The 12,987-nt window shown below is 33.4% G+C and overlaps 1 protein-coding gene across 1 annotated transcript in view; it reads left to right on the top strand.

Moving 5' to 3' along the window:
* Nucleotides 1–12,987, top strand: part of LOC127698883 (interferon-induced protein 44-like) — a 23,125-nt gene extending 10,138 nt beyond the window's left edge. Inside the window, exons 3-8 of the mRNA XM_052202600.1 lie at nucleotides 8,112–8,641; nucleotides 9,353–9,411; nucleotides 9,695–9,892; nucleotides 10,258–10,404; nucleotides 10,688–10,859; nucleotides 12,473–12,987. Of these exons, the coding sequence (XP_052058560.1) occupies nucleotides 8,122–8,641; nucleotides 9,353–9,411; nucleotides 9,695–9,892; nucleotides 10,258–10,404; nucleotides 10,688–10,859; nucleotides 12,473–12,786 (1,410 nt within the window). The 5' untranslated portion in view covers nucleotides 8,112–8,121 and the 3' untranslated portion in view covers nucleotides 12,787–12,987. The remainder of the gene's footprint in view (nucleotides 1–8,111; nucleotides 8,642–9,352; nucleotides 9,412–9,694; nucleotides 9,893–10,257; nucleotides 10,405–10,687; nucleotides 10,860–12,472) is intronic.

Raw genomic sequence — 12,987 nt, 5'->3', positions numbered from 1 at the left:
CGGATATGGTGTACAAAAACCTTTGCACCTTTTGTTTGCGGTATACCATCTTTTCCGCAAGTTTATTGTTTTCTGTTTAGTATTAAATTTTTAATTAAGATCCATTTATTACATCGGTGATCCGTTTATTTGGCAATCGCCAATGGCAGTCAGCAGGGTTTAAGAACATTTGTTGTTCGACCTGTTAGTCAAATGCGTTTTGTTAAAATATACTTTTTCTCTTTTTTGGTCTTTTGGAAAATGTTGTTTGTGCTGTATTTAGACCCCTCTAACAAGAAATTTGTTTTGCATGCACACGTATAAAAATTGCGGTTTTTATCCAACGCAATCATAGGTTTGAACGTTGTTTTCAATTTAGACTTGTTTATATATATATATATATATATATATATATATATATATAATATGATTTCGAATCCCGACGAGGGAAGAACAAAAAATTGTTTCCGCAAATTTGCAGATTTAACATTGTTGTGCTGATATTTAGAGTAATTATGTAGATTTAACCTCGCCGGGATTCGAACTCATGCTATTGGGATATCGAGACAACACCGCCTGCTCGTTGTCCAGCGCTCTAGACCACTCAGCCGCCTAGACTGCACTTTCGGTGGTTTAGTGTTATCTTTCCTCGTCAGTAGAATCTAGAATTGTAACACAGTACATGATATATAAGGCATGAAGATGGAATTGATTGCAGACTAGCTAAGTTATCTGTACTGAAGGATCGTATGATATAGTCAAAGAAATAATTATTTTGATAAACGTAAAGTACGTCTAAACAAGTGGCAACTCTAGGACAGATCCATCCATTTGATCACCAGTGAAGTTGATACACGGCTGGAAACATATTATATTCATAATTTCTCTAATTATCAGCACAACAATGTTAAATCTCCAAATTTGCGGAAGCAAATGTTTGTTCTTCCCTCGCCGGGATTCGAACTATTGCTATTGGGATATCGAGACAACACCGCCTGCACGGTGTCCAGCGCTCTAGACCACTCGGCCACCTAGACTGAACTAAAAATTCAGCTTTCGGTGGCCTAGTGTTACCTTTCCTCGTCAGTAGAATCTAGAGTTGTAACACAGTACATGATATATATATATATATATCAAACGTCTAACTATTAGTCAACGATCTTTCTTAGGAGGGCGCTGGATCGTTACGAGTAACGATACATGTACACAATTAATGAATTATATAAACGCCTAAAAAGTGTACAAAACAACACCAATATTAAAAAGAAAGGAAACTTTAAATGAATTATCTATAAATATTTCGGATAACAGATATCCTTCATCAGTATGATTATGATGTAAAATGAATCATATCAATCTATTCTGATTTAACTTTAACAATCTTCAAATTTATACAATTAAAACCGAACACAGCAATGCATGTACAATACTAAAATTTCAAAAGTGCAGAGGTTAGGTATTTACAACAGAGACTGCATAGATATGCTACTAACAAAAATATTAATGTGCGTTATGAACAGCCCGGGTATATTTCTAAAATTTAAGCAGTTTGATAATGTTTAATTAAAGTTTAAAAAAAAAAATAATTTTGAAACAGGTTAAGTAATTGAACGTGGCTGCGTACTTAAATATACAAAATGAATAGCACCCTACGATTTAAACTGGTATAATTCTAGAATTTTAAAGTCGACAAAGGTAAAGGAATGCGCAGTAATAATAAATATAACCCAAATGAAAAGCACTGCGTCTACCCCTCAATTCTACAAAGAGGTCACCACAAACTTGAAAATCATGTGTGAACAGTGTCATATTGATGAAGACACATTCAAATATCTTAAACCTGAAAAATCAAAGCAGGGGCGTTTCTATCTTCTGCCCAAAATACACAAAGTCAATAATCCAGGTAGACCAATTGTTTCTGCCAATGACCACCCTAGAGAGAAAAATATCAGAATTTATTGACTTTCATTTAGGAACACATGTAGAAAATTTACCTTCCTATATACAATACACAACACACTATCTTAAGAAAATGGAATCTTTGAACCCTCTCCCACCTGAAACAATCCTTGTCTCGCTTAATGTTACCTCTCTCTATACTGACATCACCATGACGATGGTATTGAAGCCTGTAGGGAAGTCTGGAACTCTCGCAATACCTTACACCCACCAACTGAATATCTAGACCAGCTTCTAACTTTGGTATTGGAATGCCCCGGGTTAATAGAACAGCAATGGGAACAAAGATGGCCCCGTCTTATGCCAATATTTTTATGGGCAAATTAGAACAGCAAATTCTCAATTCTTCTCTTTATCAACCTCTCTCTTGGTTCCGATTCATCGACGATATTGACATGAAGTGGGATAACACTGAACAAGAAATCAATGTATTCATTCAACATGCCAACGATGCCCATCCCTCAATAAAATTCACTTATGAAATCTCTGACTCTAAGATCACATTTCTTGACACTGATACGCATATTTACAGATTTGTATTGCAAGCCCAATGACAAACATCAATATCTTTCTCCTTTGAGTTGTCATCCTAAACATTGCACCAAGAGCATTCCCGATAGCCAGGCCATACGAATAAAACGGAATTGCTCCACCAATGATACTGGAAAAAGGCGATAACAAGAACTTTGCGGTCACCTAAAAAATCGGGGCTACAGAAGAAAATACATTGATAAAGGTTTCACTCGTACCACAACATCAGCCGAGATGAACTTTTACAATATAAAGACAAAAAGGTTAACAAAAGAGTGCCGTTTGTGCTGACTTACCATCCCAAATTTGACAAGTCATCACACATTATCCGCAAAAATTAGAAAGAAATCGAAAAACATCCTAAACTATCCAAGATATTTCCCGAGCCACCTGTACTGGCTTTCCGTAGGCCCACAAGCCTTAAAGACTTGCTGGTGAGAGCTGATTTATCCTCCAAATCAGGCTCTTCGTCTGTGGGCACTTGCAAGGGATGCGGAAACAAACGATGTATGACTTGCAAGCAAATACTGAATACCCAGGCTTTTAACAGTCACTCCACTGGTTCGGAATACGACATATTTTGCAATTTTAATTGTAAGATTGCACATGCTGTGTATCTCCTACAGTGTAAATGTGGTAACCAGTATGTTGGTGAGTCAGAACAGCCATTGCATAAACGTATGAACGGCCGTCGTAGCGACTATGAATGCAATCCAGACCTTCCTCTCAGTCGACATTTGAGATTCCCTGGCCACAAAGATCAGATCTCAATCGACTGACCATTTTAATCATAGACCACAACGCTGCTTGGTCTAGGGAGGATAGATTCGCTCGGGAAAGATTTTGGATAAGAAAATAAAAAACTTTGGCACCAAATGGGATCGATGAGAAGGTGTAGTTCTAATTCGCGCAGTACTTTTCATTTGGGTTATATTTCATATTACTACGCAGCTTCTGTTTCTATTCCCTTACCTTTGTCAACTCTAAAATTCTAGAATTATACCAGTTTGAATCGAAGGGTGCTATTCCTTTGGGATGTTTAAGTACGCAGCAACGTTCAATTATTTAACCTGTTTCAAATGAAAATTTAAAATTTTTTTTTTATATTAAACATGCAAACGCTTTGATGATTTTTTTTTTCAAATTTTGATATGTTGTTTCCTGTGACTAAATGAAGGTCAAGTTCAATTTTCACGATTTTAGCTTCTCTCGTTTTTGAGTTTTCGACTTTTTAGAAGTCCAAATATATAATTATTATATGATTGAGTTATTTCCCTTTGAACAGAAATAGTGATTTGCAAATATCATTTTCATTAGATAATAATCTATTTCTATTAAAGGATTTATTTCATTACATTACATTGTGTAGATAAAATTGTTGACATTGATAGACATGTTGCAGATCTATATTAGTTTGTGACAAATGAAAGACAAAATATTGGGAACTATTAATTATACCCCACGCAACGAGTTGCGGAGGGTATAATGTTTTTGACCCGTCCGTCCGTCAGTCCGTCTGTCCGTCCGTCTGTCTGTCAGTCCGTCAGTCCTGTTTCTTGTCATCGCAACTCCTCTCAAACCACACAACAGAATTTCACGAAATCTTTTTAGATAATAAGGACATACTATGTAGTTGTGCATATCGACAGGAAATTACGATTCAATTTTTTTTTCCAGGAGTTACGCCCCTTTGAACTTATTTGCCCAATATACTACTGCAACAGTTTGTCATCGCAACTCCTCTCAAACCACACAACAGAATTTCACGAAACCTTTTTAGATAATAAGGACATACTATGTAGTTATGCATATCGACAGGAAATTATGATTCAATTCTTTTTCTAGGAGTTACGCCCCTTTGAACTTATTTACTTTAATGTACTACTGCAACAGTTTGTCATCGCAACTCCTCTCAAACCACACAACAGAATTTCATGAAACCTTTTCAGATAATAAGGACATACTACGTAGATGTGCATATCGACAGGAAATTACGATTCAATTTTTTTTTTCAGGAGTTACGCCCCTTTGAACTTATTTGCCCAAATCTACTACTGCAACCTTTTGTCATCGCAACTCCTCTCAAACCACACAACAGAATTTCACGAAACCTTTTTAGATAATAAGGACATACTATGCAGTTGTGCATATCGACAGGAAATTACGATTCAATTCTTTTTCTAGGAGTTACGCCCCTTTGAACTTATTTACTTTTATGTACTACTGCAACAGTTTGTCATCGCAACTCCTCTCAAACCACACAACAGAATTTCATGAAACCTTTTCAGATAATAAGGACATACTACGTAGATGTGCATATTGACAGGAAATTATGATTCAATATTTTTTTTTGATACAATTTTTTTTTCTTACACTTATTTTATTTCTCCAATGACAATGTGGGGACGTGGGGTATGTGAGCGCGCTCACTAAGGTTCTTTCATTATATATATAAAGTTTGATTGCACTAAGTGTTTTTTAAATAATTTTCACCTGTTAATAGATGACAAAACATCAGGTAAATATCTTATCACACAATCAAAATTGGAGCGACAGATTTATTTGAAAGTTTTCTGTTTCCTAAGTGTTGATGAAAAGATTTGTAGGACGGTATAAATAAAGTTTGAAATTTACTGTTCATTATAAGACATTTTGAAGATAATTACAGATAAGTTTTATAGATTTTTAATAGAAATTGTAATAATGATGAATGACATTTAGGATTTTTTTTTCATCTTTTCTTTTGGAAATTGTTTGAAGAATTTTGTGGTTGGTTTGTTTGTTATTCTGTGTAAACTTATTTTTTGAATGATATATATATTATATATATATACAGCACAAACAACATTTTCCAAAAGACCAAAAAAGTGAAAAAGTATATTTTAACAAAACGCATTTGACTAACAGGTCGAACAACAAATGTTCTTAAACCCTGCTGACTGCCATTGGCGATTGCCAAATAAACGGATCACCGATGTAATAAATGGATCTTGAATATAAATTTAATACTAAACAGAAAACAATAAACTTGCGGAAAAGATGTTATACCGCAAACAAAAGGTGCAAAGGTTTTTGTACACCATATCCGGATTTCGACAATTAATGTCTCTTCAGTGATGTTAGGAATCGAAACGGTATTTGGAAAGCCATACAATTTACCTCAATTTAGGATAGACTCCTGAATTTTGAGGAGTCAAAATAGGATGAACGGATCATATAAACCCGAAGGCAAATATAATACAAGCCCAAACGAAAAAATATAAACAAGTCTAAATTGAAAACAACGTTCAAACCTATGATTGCGTTGGATAAAAACCGCAATTTTGGGTAAAAATTGAGGTAAATTGTATGGCTTTCCAAATACCGTTTCGGTTCCTAACATCACTGAAGAGACATTAATTGTCGAAATCCGGATATGGTGTACAAAAACCTTTGCACCTTTTGTTTGCGGTATAACATCTTTTCCGCAAGTTTATTGTTTTCTGTTTAGTATTAAATTTATATTCAAGATCCATTTATTACATCGGTGATCCGTTTATTTGGCAATCGCCAATGGCAGTCAGCAGGGTTTAAGAACATTTGTTGTTCGACCTGTTAGTCAAATGCGTTTTGTTAAAATATACTTTTTCACTTTTTTGGTCTTTTGAAAAATGTTGTTTGTGCTGTATTTAGACCCCTCTAACAAGAAATTTGTTTTGCATGCACACGTATAAAAATTGCGGTTTTTATCCAACGCAATCATAGGTTTGAACGTTGTTTTCAATTTAGACTTGTTTATATATATATATATATATATATATATATATATATATATATATATATTGATGAAGCAAACTCCTTTAAAAACTAAGCTTAGTTTGTCTATTAATAAACATATATTTAGATTTCTGATTTTGGGCCCAGTTTTCAAGTTTCAAAATTTTTCTGTGTTTGATTTCAACATAAATTGAATATATATAGGGTTCAATTAAAACTCACATCGTTTAAATAAGTTAAATGGATGAAGAAAATGAAGTTTTGCACACTGATGGAGAAAAATCTGATTCATTCGAAAAGATGTCAAACAATTTTCAGGAAAACCATTGAAACTCAAAAAATATTTTGTTGATAAAACACAAAATGCATTTAACTTTAATTTATATATCTAGTGGAATACATATGCATGGAATGATTAAGAATGGACGTTTAGCAAACAACAATCAATCCATCTAAGTTTAATTATGTCTGAGGGAGTTGCTACCATAATTTCACCAAAGTTACGAAATATGGTTCCCGAAACTTCATCATGTTGAATACAAGCTGTATTGTTATTTTAAATAAGGGTTCACTCCCTGAAGCCCCTATTATGGCGATATCTTTAAGTATCGACCCCTCATTACCTGCAAAGATTTTTTGCTCTGAATGTTTTTTATGAAGATTAAACCAGCGATTTGAACACTTTTATAAATCATGTTCTTTGCTTTAAACAAACAAACTAATTTTGTATTGTATATTTGACCACCCCTTGAGGCAGTGTTTTACAGAGGTCTTAAACTTAAGTATAAACAAGTACAAAAATAAGATAAAAACAAAAACAATATTTAAGTACTCATATTCAATTAATACATTGATAAGTACAGTAATACTTTGGATGGTGCAGAGCTCCGTTTATTATTTCAATTTGATCCAGTCCAATGCTTATGCGTATGTTCAATAATCATATTCCGTGGTTAAAGATATTTCCAAGATTTTTTATGTTTAGCTCTCCAGTGTCAAAGGGCCATTTTAAGCTATTTTCATCACTTGGCGTTCGTCGACCGTAGTCGTTCGTTTACTTTTACAAACATCTATGAAACTACCATGCTAATTGCAACCAAATTCGGCAACAGCCGTCCTTAGAGTAACTAGTTTAAAACAAAACAATTTTCGATGAACCCATTGACCAACTAACGTTGCCGCCATGGCCAAGAATAGAACATATCGCGTAAAATGCAAGTGCTGTCTATGGTTTAAAAAAAACAACGTTGTAGTGAGAGATACTGACAAGTACATAAAAATCAAGAATGTCAAGATCCACATATTGTCCATTTTGTCCAAAACAGTCAGACGATAGGTATGACTAAAGCTCTATATTCTTTGAGAGATCTGGTACACTAATATAGCATTACAACTGCAATTGTTCCTGTACTAGTTCATTGGTTATGTAAAAAAATCGAAAATGTATAAAGATAAAATCATATTAAAAGCACCACCCAAAAAAAAAGAAGTTTTTCAAACCTTTTCTGAAGTTCTTTAGAGACTTTTTTATCAATAATATTAACGGTACAAATTTCACTGCAGCAGATTCGTATTTCGACAATCAATGTCTCTTCAGTGATGCTTGAGGCCAAATGTTTGAAAATTCAAAACCTATTAAAACGTTGAACAACTGATCAACTTAAAAGGACCTAAACTATAGCCAAATCCGGACGTTACCATTTTAGCCTGCTTAAATGTTTTGCTTTCAGATTTGAAATTCAAATTATTCTAAACTTTAATCCTCCCCTAAAGATTGTTTTAAAAATTCAAAGAGCAAAAAAGTGCATACCTCACAAAAAAATGTCATATGAATTTAAAAGAACAAGTTTGATTTTTGTCGAACTATTTTTTTCTTATTTGTTTAGCTTGAACGCAATGCCAGAAATAAACAAAGGTGACCAAAAACAGTTATCGGAATGGATTAAAGGGCGGCACAAGTACACATTGTTGTTCAAAGCATCAAGGGATGGTTGTGTTGCCACAACATTCCATTCAAAGTGCAACAATAAAGGTGCTACAGTTACAGTGCTGTATAATACCAGTGGTTCTGTTTATGGAGGTTACACATCTATAGCTTGGAGAAATGCTAACGCATATTCACTCGACAATAAAGCATTCTTGTTTAGATTGTATCAAGATGGAACCTTCAAGCCAGTAGTGTTCACTGTCACTAATCCAGAGAATGCTGTGTACGACCACCAAAACTATGGTCCAACATTTGGTGGTGGACATGACTTGTATACATTTAATGGAACTGTAACTCATGATGGTACCTGCTATCCTTTAAACGGTTCTGCAAGCTTTGGTACTTCTTATAACATGAAAGGAGAGAACTTGAATACAATTTGTAATGGGAATTTGAAAGTTACAGATCTTGAAGTTTACATGGTAGAGGGTAAGTAAGACGTGTTGTTATTAAAATGTTGGTCTAACACTAAGGTATATCAAATATTTTACCTTACCTAATGCATATGAAAATCAAAAGAAATAATTTTCCAGTTTAGCACAAACAGGACTTATCAAACTTTTTGCATAATACAAATAAAACAGAAATGACTTGCATGTATCATCTTTAGATGGAGATTCCCACCATTCGGAGGACGTTAATAGGCACATTCAATATAATCCAAAAGACAAATATCAAAATCTTATACAGAATTGGCTCTAATCAAAACTTCCGATAATTTAAAATTCAAATAGACAAAAAAAAATTAAGAAACTAGAACTCTCACTGTAACTGACTGAAATCTCAAGTGTCGATTTAAATAATTGCTTTGATTATTTTTGCCATATTTCAAGTCTAAAACATGAGAAAATAAAACCTGCAAATTGTAAGAATATGTAAAATACATGATTAGGTAAGAAATTCAGTTAGGAAAGGGGGAACTAGAACTAGTAATGTTGTCAATATTTAAAATCTAAAATAAGAAACACAATAGCTTTACTATGATATCATGTTTGCATTCAAGATGATCTGGTTAAGAGGTTAAGATAGCTAAGAAGGTTTTACCTTCTATTAAACCTTGAAAATTGCGTATGAAAAATAATACTGAGCATTAATTTACCAGAATCAGATATAGAATTAGACAGTTGAAATATTTTTCAGAACTTCCAAATGCTCCTTTGGAAAATCCATGGAGGAGAACACCTGAATGGAACCTTAAGGTGAGGTGCTAACAAATTACCAAATAATATACCAAACACAATCTTTACATTTACGCAAAACCATTTTAATAGTTAATAAGGTTTTTAAGTCTCTTGCTTATCTGCACATAACATATGCCATTGGAACGAAGTCAAAATCACGATGACATTATTTGAAGGTAAATAGTTTAAACATATTTTATTTGCTTAAATATGCAAAAGGGTTGAGACACAAATAGTCTTTTCCCCTCAACAATGGTTACTTATCGATATATAGATATAATTTATGTGATTATTTCTACAGTTCTTGGAAGAGTTGAAGACGAATATTGAACATTACAAACCATTGAAAGAACTGAAAATTCAGCAGGCCAGGATTTTACTCGTTGGTCAAGTTGGAGCAGGGAAGTCGAGTTTTTTCAACACCATCAACTCTATATTCCGTGGATACATCACTAGTCAGGCATGCAGCGGTAACGCTGAACATAGTCTTACAACAGTGGTAGGTGTTTTATGATTAGGTTTATCACGAGTAAACTGTGGCACACGTATACAACAAAATTGCATTTACCGTGTTATATATCTGTCATTCAATTTCCTTGTTTGTCTTCATTTTAAAAACAGTTTGATAATACTGATTTCCGTCCTTACGAGTATGTTAATTTATCTAAATACCTTATTTTAATTTAGCTTCTATAACGTAGCTTCTTTAATTCTATCTTATGTATGCAATTTTTCAGTAAAAACAGTTGTCCAAATTTGAAATAAATTAAGATAAAATGAAAATTCAGTAAATTTCGTCATTACATATATCTCGGTATTTCATTAGAGATATTTTTATTTGTTTTTATGTTTACTCGATTTTAGTACCGAACGTACCAAGTTAGAAATGGACCATCTGGAAAACCAATGCATTTTCGCCTTCATGATACTCGTGGTCTAGAGGCTGACCAAGGAATAGACGGACAAGAAATTAGTTATATCGTAGACGGACATTTGCCAGACAGACATCAGGTAGTATTCACTTTGATAGGAATAAACAGGTGTTTTCTGTGTTTGATTTTTAAATTCTTGTTTAGACCTATAATAACTCAAAAAATGCACAGGTAAATTAATTGTTGGCAGATGATAAAATAAAAGCCTGTTTAATTAATTATTTGTTTTCCGGGAACCAAAATACATAAACATTTTTCTTTTGGCTTTTAGCGACACTCAGGAATATTCTATTAGAATTAAAAATGTAACAAACTGTGATTAAAAATGAATGTTGATTCATTGAACTGTTGTCTTTTTTCAGTTTAATCCATCACTTCCAATTTCTCCAGAGTTACATGGATTTATAACCAGTCCACAACTGTCCGACAAGATACACTGTGTAGCATTTGTTATGGATAGTAGTACAGTTGATGTTTTACCAGAAAAAGTTCTTGAGAGGATAAAGAGCTTACAGACAAGACTCAATCAAAAGGGTATGGTCCTATTACCACAGCATGTAGAAATATGTAAAATACATACAACGATCCTGTCATGTAATCTTCTTTTGAAATAAAGAAAGAGGCGGAAAATATATTCCCAAAAACAAAAACAAAAAACATCAGATAAGTTTGAAGTATATTTTTTAAGACAAAATATGATGTCAAGCCAAAAATTTTCAAAACTTTTTTGTGTACACAATTTAAGAATGAATAGCTTTTCTAATAATATTGACATATTGACATATATTGACTGTTTATGTTTAAAAGAAAATTCTTCTTTTAGTGAAAAAAGCATCAAGATCATTTAATTGTTCTGTCAGACAGAACGTTTTCTTCGCCGAATGCGAGACAAAAGGATTACATTTTCATGGTTCAGCGACTGCTTGAAAAAAATATAGTCTTTTTGTCATGTAAAATACTCACTCATTATGAGCACTAAGATAACTATATTTAGTATATGGATCTTTGAAAGGTCTACATGTCTGTCAGACAGGGTTCACCTGACCTCAACCTCATTTCATGGATCAGTGATCAAGGTGAAGTTCGTACCTTAGATACTATAAGCAATGGGTCAGCTATATTTGGCGTATTGAATGATTGTAAGGTGTACAAGTCCGACTGGCAGGTTCATCTGACTTTGACCTTATAGTTATATTCATGGTCAATGTTAAGTTTTTGTGGTTTGGTTTGTTTTTCATATGCTATAATCAATAGATCAGCGATAATAGGTGTATGGAATGATTGAAAGGTATACATGTCTATTTTGGCAGATTTCTTCTGATTGATCTTGACCATTTTACATGGCTCATTGTTCAATGAAAGGTTTTCCGGTTTGGTCTATTTATCAGACACTATAAGCCATAAGGCCATAATATTTGGTGTATTGAATGATTGTAAGGTGATATGTCTGGCAGGTTTCACCTGACCTTGACCTCATTTTCATGGTTCATTGGTCAATGTTCACTTTTCATGCTTTTGTCTATTTATCAGATACTTTAAGCAGTAGTTCAACACTATTTGGTGTAGGGAATGAGTGTTAGGTTGTACATGTCTATCTGGTAGGGTTCATCTGACCTTGAACTCATTTGTGTGGATCATTGATAATGTTAAGTTTATGTGATACTAGAACTTGTAGTAAAACCACGTTAACAGACTATCAACATAAATTCAGTCATGATTAATACAGCTGGCAATACATTTTAGCGTGTGTACTCTTGTTAATTAAAACGTTATAAAAGTAAATTTAGATTGATATAATCAATATCTTGCTTTTTGTGTATAGTGTGCAGTGTTTGTATCGTTATTTGTCTTTTCGTTTATATTTTGGACATATTAATGTTGTCTTTTTTTATTGTACTTATGCGATTGCCCTTTGGTATTTTCTCTCGCTAATAAAACTGAATTTATTGTCCAATTAACATACTGATTTATTTGCGTATTTATTAATAATTGCAATTAATAGGATAATATATAAGTTGAACGGGATTTTTTTTATGTACTAGTTATTGCTTTCGATTAGAAAGATACATACCGAGAACTGAATTGTTGCTAAAAATATGTTCTAATAAAATACACTAGCAACTGAAAACATGAATGTTTTTTTTCAGGTGTACCACAGGTAGTGCTATTGACCAAGATAGACAAAGTATGTCCTATTATAACTGAGGAGTCTGTTTCAAGAGTGTTTTATAGTCCAATAATTCAGGAGGTTGTAGACCGGGTATCACAGATCATGGGTCTCCCAAGGGCTCATATACTGCCCCTTAAAAACTACGAGAGCGAGATGGAACTTGATGATAATATCAGCACTCTAGCTCTCATGACATTACAGCAAGTGTTACGATTTGCTGATGACTATATGTACAATTATCTTGATTTGTTGGAGGAGGGAAAGCTCAAACAAGAGAACATTCGTGAATAATGAAAAACATTGTAAAGAAAAGTTCATTATGAGCCAATAAAACATGAATATGGAATATAACGGAGAAAGTTTGGTGGATATACTCGATTTCCTTATTATGGCATTTTATTTGTCAAACCTTCTCATGGAGAAAGTTAATGCTTTTATTAACAACAGCTTTTCTGGTAATGAAAACTTCCATTAAAATTATTTACCGATGAA

This window comes from Mytilus californianus, unplaced genomic scaffold, assembly GCF_021869535.1.
Source record: "Mytilus californianus isolate M0D057914Y unplaced genomic scaffold, xbMytCali1.0.p SCAF_4, whole genome shotgun sequence".
NCBI classification, from domain to species: domain Eukaryota; kingdom Metazoa; phylum Mollusca; class Bivalvia; order Mytilida; family Mytilidae; genus Mytilus; species Mytilus californianus.
This window is presented reverse-complemented; position numbering and strand designations above follow the sequence as displayed.